A 15,430-nucleotide genomic window follows, 5' to 3' on the forward strand; every position below is an offset into this window, starting at 1 on the left:
TATATTAAAGAACGAGTTTCATAAGGCAAATATTGAGGCACGAATCCAAGTTTATAGAACGAGCGGCGAAGCCGCGAGTTATATAAAGGATGAATGCCTCAATGGCCTTATGAACGAGTTATTTATACTATTTTTTCTACCGCACACGTTTTTCCCCAAAATTTAATTAAAATTTGCATTTTTTTTAATCTGGGGACTTTTGTCGTGGTTGGTGATGGGTTGGTCTGACACTAACCACGAAATATTTGAGGTTCGAATTTTCACAACAACAATTGTAATTCGAATCAATTCGAGTTTTCGTAATTTAAAATTGGTTAAAATGTCTTGCGAAGAAGTTACGCGTCCGGAAACGTGGGAAATTTTAAGTTTAGATTTGCCACTGACATTCATCTGACATTTCTCGTCATTGCTACCAATCTTACCGATCTAAATTACACCAGATCTATTAAAGAACGCCTTTCCGCTATTAACGAACTGCTGTGACGTCATTTGCGTGCGTTAATAGCTCTATTAGAAAACCAAAAAACGTGGGCGGTAGAAAAAACAACATTTTGAAATTTAATTTTTAATCTGCTAACCAGAATGCTTTGAAATGTTGCAGATGTTTTAAGGCTATAAAGAGCATCATAAATCTTTAGTCAAAAAATATTTGCTTATCCCCTCCAAAAACTTGATGACGTCAGCTCAAAAGTTTGTGGAATAAATCATATCTAAAATGTACAAAATATGATGAGTCTGTACTTGTGATCTATCACTCCATTCATATTTTTTGGATTTGCATATACAGGGTGACTCAAAAAAATTAATGAATGCGTAAATATATTTTATTGATTTAATCAGGAACTACAAAACCGAATGCTCTGAAATCTTGCAGATGTTTTAAGGTCATAAAGAGCATAATAAATGTTTAGTCAAAATATATTTGCTTATCCCCTCCAAAAACTTGATGACGTCAGCTCGAAAGTTTGCCGAATAAACAATATGTAAAATGTACAAAATATGATGAGCCTGTACTTGTCATTTATCACTCCATTCATATTTTTTGGATTTGCATATACAGAGTGACCCAAAAAAATTAATGAATGCGCAAATATATTTTATTGATTTAATCAGGAACTACAAGACGGAATGCTCTGACATCTTGCAGATGTTTTAAGGTTATAAAGAGCATAATAAATGTTTAGTCAAAATATATTTGCTTATCCCCTCCAAAAACTTGATGACGTCAGCTCGAAAATTTGCCGAATAAATCATTTCTAAAATGTACAAAATATGATCAGTCTGTACTTGTGATCTATCACTCCATTCATATTTTTTGGATTTGCATATATAGAGTGACTCAAAAAAATTAATGAATGCGTAAATATATTTTATTGATTTAATCAGGAACTACAAAACGGAATGCTCTGACATCTTGCAGATGTTTTAAAGTTATAAAGAGCATAATAAATGTTTAGTCAAAATATATTTGCTTATCCCCTCCAAAAACTTGATGACGTCAGCTCGAAAATTTGCCGAATAAATCATATCTAAAATGCACAAAATATGATCAGTCTGTACTTGTGATCTATCACTCCATTCATATTTTTTGGATTTGCATATACAGGGTGATTCAAGAAAATAAATGAAAGCGTAAATTTATTTTACTGATTTACTCAGGAACTACAAAACCGAATGCTTCGAAATCTTGAAGATATTTTAAAATTATCATAAGCATGGTAAATTTTTGATCAAAATGTATTTGGTCGTCCCCCCTAAAAAATTTATGACGTCACCCCAAAATTTTGCTGAAAAAATGCCATCTTCAATGTGTAAAGTATGATGAGTCCATACTTGTGATTTGTCACTGCATTAAAATTTTTAATATTTGCTTATACAGGGTGTCTGAAAAAAATTAATGACGGAGTGAATTGATTTTGCAAAACTGAATACCTAGAAATCTTGACGTTTTGAAGTTATTGTAAGCATGGTAACTGTTTAATCAAAATGTATCTCTTCATCAACCCCAAAAAAAATTCATTACGTCTTCTCAGAATTTTGCTGAATAAAGTATATGATCTGACTATACTTGTAAAATTTTTGATATTTGCTTATACAGGGTGTCTGAAAAAAATTAATGACGGAGTGAATGGATTTTGCAAAACTGAATACTTAGAAATCTTGACGTTTTGAAGTTATTGTAAGCATGGTAACTGTTTAATCAAAATGTATCTCTTTATCAACCCCAAAAAAAATTCATTACGTCTTCTCACAATTTTACTGAATAAAGTATATGATCTGACTACACTTGTAACTAATCATTGCATTCAAATTTTTTAACTTGCTTATACAGGGTGACTCAAAAAAAGAAATGAATCAGTCACTTTATTTTAGTGAATAAATCAAGAATTGCTAAACTGAATATTTTGAAATCTTGCAGATGGTTAAAATTGATTGTGAGCATGGTAAATTGTTAATGAAAATATATCTGTTTATTCCCCCGAAAAAATTCATGACGTCATCTACAATTTTTGCCAAAAAAGTTTAACTCAAAATGTGCAAAATATGATGAGTTTTAACATAAGCAACTGTGGCCTGTGGTTTAGTGGAGGTGGAGTGTGCAGTGCAATTAGAAGTTCCGGTAACAGATCCCGGCACTTCCAACTTTTTTCGCCCATCAAATCAAGAACAGCACTTCCGATTTTCGCAACAATAATGTTATAATATTTATTTATTTGTTATTGTGTGTTCGTGAATAAGCACCATAAATAGCAAATGTTGAAATTTTTTTTTGTGATCGGAAGAATATCTCTTAATCATTTTATATATTGTCAATACATGATTAACTTCGACTGTTAATGTTTATACATCGAGAGAAGCAGAGAAAAAGTACATATGCATTTGCTTCAGTTACGCCACTGACCGTGTCATTTCTTTATCGCACGTTGAGACATAGTTTATATAAACAAACTCCCAGCCATAGCAAAAAGCGGAAGTTGGAAACGACGAGCGGCGCGGGGGGAATCACTTGTTTGGGTGGCGAGACGAAACAGTTGCGATTGCGAAATGCGAAGCCAATTCGAAAAAAACTGTTGAAGAGTGAGTGTCATTGAGGATATATATCTCCAAATTTTAAAAATTGGACCAAGTTACAATAATTGTTGCCAGGTAAGTGCAGATATTTTGGATTTGCATATACGGGGTGATTCAAGAAAATAAATGAAAGCGTAAATTTATTTTACTGATTTACTCAGGAACTACAAAACCGAATGCTTCGAAATCTTGAAGATATTTTAAAATTATCATAAGCATGGTAAATTTTTGATCAAAACGTATTTGGTCGTCCCCCCTAAAAAATTTATGACGTCACCACAAAATTTTGCTGAATAAATCCTATCTAAAATGTACAAAATATGGTGAGTCTCTTCTTGTAATTTGTCATTCCATTCAAATTTTTTCGATTTGCATATACAGGGTGACTCAAAAAAATTAATGAATGCGTAAATTTATTTTATTGATTTAATCAGGAACTACAAAACCGAATGCTTTGAAATCTTGCAGATGTTTTAAGGTTATAAAGAGCGTAATAAATTTTTAGTCAAAATATATTTGGTTATCTTCTACAAAAAACTGATGACGTCAGCTTAAAAGTTTGCCGAATAAATCGTATCTAAAATGTACAAAATATGATGAGTCTGTACTTGTGATTTATCATTCCATTCATATTTTTGGATTTGCATATGCAGGGTGACTCAAAAAAATTAATGAAGGCGTGAATTTATTTTATCGATTTAATCAGGAATTACAAAACCGAATGCTTTGAAATCTTGGGAATATTCTAAAGTTATTATAAGCATGGTAAACTTTTGTTCAAAATGTATTTGTTCATCCCTCCTAAAAAAATTGATGACGTCACCCTTAAATTTTGCTGAATAAATCCTATCTAAAATGCAAAAAATATGATGAGTTTGTACTTGTGATTTATCATTCCATTCATATTTTTTAGATTTTCTTAAGAGGTGGTTCAAAAAAATTAATGAAGTCAATTTATTTTATTGATTAAATTAAAGGCAACACTTATTATTAGTATTACACCCCAACCAACCCAATTTGGTAGACAAAAAATTTGTTAAAGGAAAAACTCGGTTGAAACATAAGGGTAGCATGCTTATTTACATCGACTTTAACATTACAGACCTGCATTTGTTTTATGCGTTCACTTGGTTCCGCGAATGTGAAATAGACATGTTTATAATCAACCAATTGTGAATTTCACCGTCAAGAATTAAAATAAAACCCAATGTTTTATATAATAAGCGGAAGTCGAAGCAATAAAACCGATGGTCGTTTTGTTTACAGTTTCTCTGTTTGACTCTCAAGTATGCTGTTACGCCTGTCATCTTAAATTAAGAATGTTTATACATACACGATTTTCAGCTGCCTGGGATACGTATACGTGAGTAAATTGTTTCGTTATTTTATTGATTATTACAAATCAATATTCAAAACGACCCAATTTCCCCGAAAATTTGAGAATATAATAATTTTATTCTTAGTATTACACTACATCTATCCCAAACTGATATACGTGTCCTTGCAAAAATGTTGATGACGTCATCGCAATTTTTTTTTAAATTCCCACTACAAAAATGTAATGAGAAAAAACACAATAGGCATGCAGTCGTCAAGTTTCCGACAGCGAGGGAAGTACTATCTAAACTCTTTAGACCAATTTTTTTGTATAAGAATAATATCAATAAAAATGTGATTTTTGTGTTAGTGAGATATAATTAAACACTTTGCAATGTGATTTATGTATTTTTTGTAATAAAACGTAAGGTCCGGAAACCTGTGTTTGTAATTTGTAAATAAATTTAGTTCGCTTATTAAACTTTTTTTTAGATTTTTGGCGCATATGCAACTGCATATCTTTGCATATATTAGGAAAGTTACTGCATATTTGCATAAATTTGGTGCATATCATATGATCATATTTCCCAAAATTTTGCTGCATATTTTCCGCTCTCTAAATATCAGATTTACGTTTCGACAGTGCCACCATTATAGGGCATCGACTTTTTCATACATTATGAGTATTATGACTAACTTTCAGTTGTTTATTTTCTGCTGTTAAATTAACCGCGTTTCAAGTGTTGCAATTATGGCTTTACAATTTTTCAGCATAGATTCTTCACTACATTTCTTGGTATAACAACTACGTGATGGTGACCTGACCTGACTTGACCAAACGTGTTACACTTACTTATAACAACGAGTTACTTTCAACACCACATAAGTTATATCGAACGGAAAGGCCTTCAGATCATAAAAATTTCCGTCAAGTTAAACTAAAGCTTGATAAATTTTATTAATCTTTTTGTACAGCTCAAAATTTGAGGACTTTTACTCTGAAGATAGAATTAAATATAAATGGAGTATTATCCTCAGAAGAGGAACAATCAGCTAAAATCTTACTGTTTTTAAGATCGGACTTTTTCTATTTGTAGATTGCAATTATTAATAAGTAGGATTGACTTTTCCAGCACTGTCTGTTTTAGTTTGAAACGCACTTTGTTCTGGATCTTTAGGTTCAGTTATAGTTTCAGGCTTAGTTTTATTTTTCATTTCCTCTGAAAAAGAAGGAGCTGCAGACAAAGCCTTATAATTCGTGATTCTTCAGGTCAGAGAGCGACCAGTGAAAGAAGTTTTAAGATTTTGAACCATACAAACAATCAAAGTTTTGATTTAAGTTGGTACCTATTTAAAGTAAATGAATTAACTCAAAAACAATATTTCAATCAAGACAAACATTTCCAAAAAAGTTGTAGGGACAGCAGAAGTTTTTATAAGAACCCGCATAAGACAAATGATTTTCATAGGACTGAATTATGCCTACACCTTTGACAACAATGGGCAACTTGTTTGTGAGGGTGCTATAATCTCTCTTGGACATAACAATAATTGTGGATAAATTCTGCAAAAATGTATTATTAGTACACTTGAATAACTAAAGCAATACACTGAAAAATCGAATAATATAATAATAGAAAGGACCGTGTTGATGACGGTCTGTGCAGAAATTAAATAAATTAACTGTAAAGAAAACACATAAGTAGTGCGTGCTGATAATTGGTAACACAAAATACTTCCTGTCAGTTATCAAACTTCATGCATGAAAATAAAAGATAGGGATATATTTTTATGTTGTTTACCGTTCCCGTTCTACTCAATTCGCGAACTCAAAACTTTTCACTACGCAAACCATGAATGTTAATACATTTTGAAAGTTTCGATTATTATCGAAAAGATGCACTAAAATACATGTAAAAATTGGATCATAAATTAAATATAGTAAGAAAGGTCGGTTTTAAATTAAGTAGTTTCACATTACCTTGATCAAAATAAGGTTGCCATTCGTATTTTTTGCCTTCATACGTTCGATTGTTGTAAGTGGAGCACTGAACGGCCCTAAAAGTGGGTTTGTTATCTGGACAAGAATCCGTGTTGCATATCCTGTATCGTCTTCTTTCTCCTATGCAGAAACGGCCTCCGGCTGTAGGTGTCGGGTGGTCGCATTCTCTTTGTGTGACGGACACTCCGGCACCACAGGTGCGAGAACATTCGCTCCAGGAACTCCATTCACCCCAACCGCCGTCTATCGCGACAGGAGGTTCCATTATCGGCAGGCATTTCTGATCCTGACACCACTGAAACCGATAAAACTATTATTAATTGCTCGTTTAATCGGGACCATTAGTCTTATGTAATATCGACACCACTGACACACTACTCCTAATTACGACATAAATAGATGTCATCGTCGGAAAATATATGGACGTCTCCTGAATTTCTAACGGATTGTGTAATTTTTTATGGACGAAATATTCTTCTCTAAAAAACTAACGCTTTTCGTAGAAAACCACTACTTCACCGTTTTTAACAATTTTTTGAAAAAAATTTTGTTTGTTCAATACTACGACATAAAATGTATGAACTTATATGACAAAATTTTCAACTAAATTCAATCTGAAAATTCTTTTCAACATTTGAAGCAATTGTGTCAGAAGAAACACGTACTGAATGGTAATTTTTTTCGATAACAAAAGTCACTTAACTTGCCAATGAGTTGCGAAGACAGTAAGAATTTTTTAAACCATATTTACACCAAACATTCGATGTGCAAGTTTGTATAAATTTTGGGTCTGAAAAATCAAAACAACCAGATAAAAAACAAATGTTGTTATCTGCATTTCCGCTAAATATTGTGCAAAGTTTATATATACAATAGTAGACAGATTCCTTTGGGTAATTTTTATTAAATTGGTAACTGATATAACTGATATATGTATTTAATTTCCAAGAATTATTTTTCCTGACAAGTATGATCAGTAGAGAGCGGAAAATATGCAGCAAAATTTTGGGAAATATGATCATATGATATGCATCAAATTTATTCAAATATGCAATAACTTTCTTAATATATGCAGAGATATGCAGTTGCATATGCTCCAAAAATAAAAAAAAGCGTAATAACCCCGAACTAAATTTATTTACAAATTGCAAAAACACCTTACCTTTGATTACAAAAAATACATAAATCACATTGCAAAGTGTTTAATTAGATCTCACTGACAAATAAATGACATTTTTTAAGATAATATTCTTATACTAAAAAATAAATATAGGTAAACAGAACGAATTAAAAAATAGTAGTAATCGACTATTTAATTACTATTTTGGTAACAATTTATTTTTAAATATTTTTCGAAATATTCTAACAAAAATTTTTCCAGTGATTCTAAAGTATGTATTTGTAAATAGAAAAACTGCGTACTGCGTCCACAGATGTAAAAATACTTATCGGATTACAGCAGGCACAACAAAACACAGTTCCTTCTTGAAGAATAAGTTCAGGAAAAGGTTTAATTCATAAATTAATTTGAGTTATCTACATTTTTACACACATCTCTATCGCTTTAAATACTTAAATGCAAACTCACGATGAAAACGGATAACGTCCCTTCGACCACCATAAAACATACCATTAATACACTTAAGTAACAAACAAAAATATTGAAATGAAGGGTATTTCCAAAAGTAATTAGGACCCGAATTTACCTGGAAGGATGGCTTAACACCCAGTGGTTCCTCCAAACTACCATAAAACCCAAACCTTTCCCAGTTATTTGAAGCTCAGGACAATATTTGCAATATGATTCATGAAATTTCGTCTTTCTAGAAAAATGCCGATCGAATGGCATTTTTTTTTTCAAAGTAGCACAAAAATTGATAAAAATGCAAAATATGCACCCGTTACGTGAAATATGCAGCAGAAGGCAAATATATGCAAATATGCAATTTTTTTTATAGCTGTATTCATTTTTAATTAGCATGATTCGTTCACATATTAAATATCAAGACTTATATGCAAAAAATAATGGATATGCAAATTTCATAAAATCCGCTCTCTAATGATCAGTGATCACGATAACAGCAGTGACGAAGTATCATTAATTACTTTAAGCTAATTTTTCGAAATTATTTTCGAGTTAAAGTGTTATATTATACACTGCCAGTTTTTGTGATTACCTGCAATTGGTCGAAGTTTTGTAAAAAATATTCCAAAACGCAAAACATGAATATTCAATTTTTTTGTGGTACTGTATTATAATACATAGCTATTCAAAACTTCAAATTTTCTTTTGCTTTTCATTTTCACTAATAATGAGATTATTGCTCAATAAAATACGGTGCCTTTTTTAATTTGACATTTTTTTTAACACAATTTTTTTGTGATATCCGAAACTACAATAAGAAAATATGGAGACTTATCCTGTATACCTTATCTCTGCCATCGTGGTCTTTTTCATTCTCTTACTTTGTTGCGACATTCATTCTAAGTGTAACTTCGAATTTATTGAGAGAGCTTGTTTTTGAAACGGCTAGAAAGATTGTATCTACGCTGCTAGAAGTAGTCAAGTTAAATATTTGACGATTGTTTCCTTGATTGTGCTCATAATGAATCATAGTCATTAATCAAAATTTTTTAATTTCTATAATTTTGGCTAAATAAATTTCCTGTTTTTTTTGACATACTATAATTACCAATTTTCCGGGCAGTGTCAAAACTGCTCGTCGTCGTTTGAGGACAGCTGGCATTCGCAACTACGAGAATCATTGAAAGCAGACAGTGCTGCATGTTAATATAATTGAAACAAATTTTATTTAAGACTTCGATTTTGTCAGTGTCAAAATGACAAATAGGCCAAACATTAAAAGCGTGGTTATGAGTAGCTAAGGTCTGGCTTAGAAATTTTGACAATTGTATGACACCTCTGCCCAGTTTTCTGTGTCCCCGATGGTCCTATATTTAATTACATTTTCACTGTTTACTTTTCGGTTTTACCACCCATTTATTTTACGAGATTTTTGTTATGTAGATCTCCTGTGCTTTTAAATAATTTTACATATCTTTGTTTCTCATTTTTCTAACTTAGCATCGTTTCAAAGTCAAAATACTCTCTATGAGGCATTAGAAGAAAATCTGATACAATTTTCATTTACATAAACTTTGTATTTAAATATTTGAATATATATGTTACAGTTAAAACGCGTTTTCTCTAGTCAAAACTAGTTTTTACCAAATGCCTGTGTTACAACTAGAATTTATGCAAAACTTACTTGACATACACCTGCTTGTAAAACTTTTATGACTTACACAGCTTAAGCCAAAGCACCCTTATAAGTGAAACTGGCTATTGTATAACTTAACTCAGTTCACATATACCTAGTAAAACTTTACAGCTCCGTTATAGCAACAATGGACAGTAATATAAGAGTGGTTTGGTTTAAGCTGCTTAAGTCATAAAAGCTTTACAAGGTGTATGTCAAGTGAGTTTTGAATACTGCCGTTTAAAAACAAAAATCAGTTAAGCTCAATAAAACTAGTTCTAACCAGATACAACGCGTTTTATGTTTGTTTTCCGTTAAGATTGAAGCTACTTTTGATGCTCTGATTATTTCAGTTACTTTAAATTAAAACCTATTGTCGCCATGGCACTATTGTTTTGTCTAGTCAGAACTAGTTTTAACCGATGACAGCAGTAAATTCTAGTTGTAACAAAGGCATTCAGTCATAACTAGTTTCAATAAGAGAAAACGGATTTTAATTGAAAACGAGTTGTAATTTTTATTATTTTATTATTTAATTATATGGTATACTTAATTTTAAGTATGAACAAACTTTGTGATAGGTATAGGTTTTTGATTTGAAAAAATCAGTAAAAATTAATCATCACAAGTAGTGCATTCCATACAAGTTAATTTTATTAGATCAGATTCGAAACGTTTTAAGATTTTTTGCTTGTAAATTAAATGAAGTATTTCTCATTGAAGTAAAATTCAACGTTTAGATTTTATTTTACTTTAAAAGTAAGTCTATTGTGAAATTTTTCATTTTAAAACTAAAGTTATAAAACAGAGGAACAGTTTCATGTTTCTAGTTTCTTTTAATGCTGACACCAACGTTATTCAGAAGGCAGAATTCTTAAGTACAATAATAATGTTCATTAAAAGTTTGGACGACGAGAAAGCAAAATTAATTTGGCTTCAATTCACCCAATAATTAAAGAAAACTTACAAAATTGGTGGTGATTATTCTTAGAACGAATTTATAACAATCATTGGTAAAACAAGCGAGGAAAAGTAAACATCTTACGAATTCCGTTCTTTAGAGGAACTGGCTAGCTTACATTGTAATAGCTTTAATCTCCCAATATTAGTTACTTGCATATACTGTTTATTAAAGAAAGCAATTTATGCTTCATACAGCACTCAGTTAATTATAAAATAGCTACAGCCACTTGGTGGCTTCAGAAAGCCAGTTACATCATCGTGAATTACAATGATAGAATAAGAATACAGCACAAAAGCACAAAAACGTTATCTCAGTATGTTACGGGTGGTTGGTCGCAATTTATACATTAAATTAGCGACATCAAAAAAAATCTTTACACTTGAGATGTACAAATCTCATTAAACTTACAGGTTCTAACATAGCAAATTAAATGTTCTTTCTTGAAAAATTAAATTTGAGAAATTTTGTTACAAATACCTTGTGTTTTCCACAATATGTTCCTGGCGCAGCCGGTCTCAGCTGTGTCGTGCAAGTGTCATTTACCATACACCACAAACGAAAGCATATCTCATCTAAGGGAGAACAAACAGTGGCATCACCCCCAAACTGGAATCGGCACTGGTAATCTGCGTTGTACATTGCTCCAGGGGGCAGTTCTGGGTACTCGTAGATCTCATTATCCTCTGGTTCGTCTTGCAAACATTGGCCAAGCCCCTTGCTTAAAAACAGGAAATCAGTAGTAACCTGGTTTTTGCCAAACATACGGTATATTGCAAAGAGATGGTAAATACATTCACTAATACCTAAATCTAAAAAGTACGATTTATCTGTGTTCGTGTATGCGTATACATTGTTGAAAAAATTGCTGTAATAATCTATTAAGGGCATACTCGTATAATCGAAAAGAATTTTCACATTTTTTTAGTTCATGACATTTGTATTGGACGATCAGTAAAAAACAGTCTCAAGTTGACGCTGGAGGAAGGAACGAAGGAAAATAAGAACGACAACTAAAAATTCAGCGCCAACTAGATGAGGATTTTTGTTGATCGTAGATTATTTTTTTTTAATACCTAACACTATCGAAGTAAAGACAATTTTTTTAACAATCACAACTTAACACTTCACAGTTTTTTAACAATTGCAACTTACACTTGGTGCCTAGATGTTTTTCAATACGAAATTAAGTGAACGGATTACAGCTTATTTTAAGTACTTAATACCTAAGCGTTTTTAAAAATTTTAAATTGATGAGGCTGTGCTTATTAGAATTACATTATGAACTGAATCAATTTCATAATATAATTTTGGTTCCAAAATACTTTTTGACTTGGGCAGAGATATTATACTTAGGGTGGAGTATTACAATTTTAAATTTAATAAAAGTGAATTGCAAACATGTGTTTGAACATTTAAAATAATATTAAGTTCTTATTATACACTGCCTTTCAAAAAAATTGCAACACGTTTCTTTTTTAATGATTTATATGCACCCATCGAAGCACCATCTTCTCCGGAAAAGATGATGAAAATATGGTAGTAAACAACGCATGCTTTGTAATATTTTTCTGGTTTTTCTTGGCGAAGAAGTTAAATTTTTTATCATTTTTTTTAACACACTTTACATATTATTTCTATGGGGGTCTCTCGGTTGTGTCACTTTATCTAATAAAATACCGTCGGTGCGAAGAAATGTTAAATTTGAACAAATTTGCGCCTTTTACAGAGGCAGAATTGTGGGTATGCGAAAGGCTGGTTTGTCGTACCGTGAAATTGCAAGAAGAATCGGTCGAAATGATTCGATAATTTTACGAATATGCAGCGAATATGCAGGGCGTGGTACATGAAGGGCCCAAAGCACGTCGTAGACGTATTTTCACTGCTACTCTCTGTTGCAATTTTTTTGAAAGGCAGTGAATTTATTTGTTTCAAAACATTCAAGAATATTTAATTTTGGACCTTTATTTGCACTGCGAAGAATTTTGAAGTTATCACTAATGAGTGTTTTTACTACTCCAGCGTAAGCAAAGGAAGTATCGTAATCAAGTCCGTCGGCCGACTCTCTGCTTTTACATTTTCTCGACCTATCATGACCCGTAGAGGACGAAGAAATAGGTCTCTCGTTTCCGTTTGTCTGTCCGTCCATCTGTCCGTCTGTCTGTCCGTCTGTCTCCCGTCCCCGATTTTTATTACACAGATAATCTCCGAAAGTACTGGGCCGATTGTTGTCAAATTTTGTATTTACATTATCATGTAGATGGTAAAACGCTAACCAAAATTTGTCTAATCATCCCCACCACTAATGTGATGACGTCACTATATATAAAATCAACTCCCATCTACCTTTCGGTGTAGGGTTTGTACATAGTAATTGGGTGTTAAATTGTATCAAATAACATAGTCTTACAAATGTAGTTTATGATTCCGAATTGAGATTTTACCCGAAATTTATCTTTGGAAAAAAAATTAAAATTAGGAAACAACATTTTGACATTTAATTTGGAATCTACAAAACTGAATGCTTTAAAATCTTGCAGATGGTTTACAGTTATGGTAAGCATGATAAAATTTTAATCACAATATATTTACTCTCCTACAAAAAATTGATGATTTAAATGTACCATGCTTATGATAACTTTAAAACATTTCCAAGACTTCAAATTATTCGGTTTTGCAGTTCCTGATTAAAATCAATAAAATAAATTCACGCATTCATTAATTTTTTTGAGTCACACTGTATATGCAAATCCAAAAAATATGAATGGAATGAGAAATTACAAATACAGATTCATTATATTTTGTACATTTTAGATAGGATTTATTTAGCAATATTTTGAGTTGACGTCATACATTTTTTAGGGGGATGAGCAAATACACTTTCATGAAAAATTTATTATGCTTATCATAATTTTAAAATATTTGCAAGATTTCAAGGAATTTGGTTTTGGTGATTCAAAATAAAATTTCAAAATATTGTTTTATAATTTTGATTTTTTTTCAAAAATCTGGACGTTTCGAATAAAAACTCAACACGGAGTCATAAACTACATATGTAGGACTATGTTATTTTATGAAATTTAAAACCCATTTACTATGTACAATTTTGAAGTGACGTCATCACTTTGTTGGTAGGGATCATTAGACAAATTTTGGTTAGCGTCTTACTAGCTACATGATATTTCTAATAAAAAAAAAATACAAAATTTGACAACAATCGGCCCAGCACTTTCGGAAATTATCTGTCTGTCTAATAAAAATCTGGCACGGTAGACAGACCGAGAGACGGACAGATAAAAACGGGGGACCTATTTCTTCGTAAAAGTAGAAAGTCGGCTGACAGACTCGATTACAATACTTCCTTTGCTTACGCTCGGGAAGTAAAAAATGCTCGAAACTTGCCCCTGAAAACAAATCCAGCTTTTTCGAGAAAATATATATTTTTAAATAGATATATTGTGATTAAAAATTTATCATGCCTGCGATAACTTTAAAAAGCCTGCAAGATTTCAAAGCATTCGAAGTCGAACAGAATGTTCTGAATATTATTATTATAATTCTTATTAAATAAAGATATGCGTATTCTCGCTTTTTCGAGAAAATGGGGTGACTCATTCTTAATTTGATAAAAAAGATTATTGTGGCGTCAAAAACATAGACTATACACAGTGCAAGAGAAAAAGAGAAAACAAGACACTACGAAATGGCAATTTCCGGTCTGCATGCTGACGCCGGACCATTTTCGCTTATATCCTAACTTAGTGGTAACATGTTATTATACTGTGTTATTTTTTTGTGACCATTTGGCAGTTTAGAGAAAAAACTGAAAGCGGTTTCGTATACCACAAGTATAGGAGTTTATTATTGTATAACATTTAAATCATTTTAAAACAGAAGTACGTCATCAAATTCTTGGTGGGGATGATTAACCAAATTTTGAATAGTGTTTAACCATCTACATGATATTCCTAATAAAGTACAAAATTTGACAAGAATCGGTCCAGTAGTTTCGAAGACTATGTGTCTAACAAAAATGAATACAATCGTTAGACAGACAGTCAGTCAGATAGACACAGAGACAGCCAGATGGACGGACGGACAGACAGACAGGCGGAAACTGGAGACTACGTCATCTTAAAATTTTATAGAATAAATCTAAAATATACACAGTATTAAGAGTTTATACTTGTGGTTTATCAGTATTTTCATATTTTTAGAATTGCTTATACGAGGTGATTGACAAAAATTAATAAATGAGGTGACATGTTTTATTGCCCATCCTATTTTCCCTACAATTTGAGGATACAATACTGCTGTTAATACTATCCCACTGCTCTTATCACAAATTGATAGACGTGTCCTTACTAAAATGGTGATGACGCCATCACATGGAAAAAGATAGAAACATGCATACGGCTTCTTTACTTGTAGTTTAACAGTCCACATATGCATTAATTATAGCTCATACGGTTCATAAAAAAAAAAGTTAAATTTCGTCATTTTTGGAAGCTGTATTTGTTCAAGGTCTGTCAAAATAACCTTCCACCAATTTTTTTTATTTTTCAAAGGTCTTATGAATGAGGTCTTAAAATATTCGTATGTTATCTTAGAAACAGCTTATCGACTGAAATGATAAGATGACTTTAACATTGTATTTATTATTTGTTTTTAGATATACTATATAGGCCGACACACGTGAGAGAAAGAGAGAAAGAAACCAGTGAAGAGTTGGTAAAAGAGTAAAAAGAAAGGCATTTAGTAATTGTATCTAATGTTACACTGTATATGTTTTAAATGATATATTCGTTTCCATCAAAG

The 15,430-nt window shown here is 31.7% G+C and overlaps 1 protein-coding gene across 2 annotated transcripts in view; it reads right to left on the reverse strand.

Annotated features, from left to right (window-relative positions):
- Positions 1-15,430, reverse strand: part of LOC135126679 (A disintegrin and metalloproteinase with thrombospondin motifs 7) — a 175,381-nt gene that overhangs the window by 54,440 nt on the left and 105,511 nt on the right. For both annotated transcript variants that reach the window (XM_064052748.1, XM_064052747.1), the window contains 2 exons: positions 11,093-11,333; positions 6,371-6,686 (listed from right to left, as the gene is read on the reverse strand). In XM_064052748.1, the coding sequence (XP_063908818.1) occupies positions 6,371-6,686; positions 11,093-11,333 (557 nt within the window). The remainder of the gene's footprint in view (positions 1-6,370; positions 6,687-11,092; positions 11,334-15,430) is intronic.

This window comes from Zophobas morio, unplaced genomic scaffold, assembly GCF_036711695.1.
Source record: "Zophobas morio isolate AGI-343-1 ecotype UQ-CSIRO unplaced genomic scaffold, CSIRO_AGI_Zmor_V1 ptg000011l, whole genome shotgun sequence".
In the NCBI taxonomy this organism is placed as follows: domain Eukaryota; kingdom Metazoa; phylum Arthropoda; class Insecta; order Coleoptera; family Tenebrionidae; genus Zophobas; species Zophobas morio.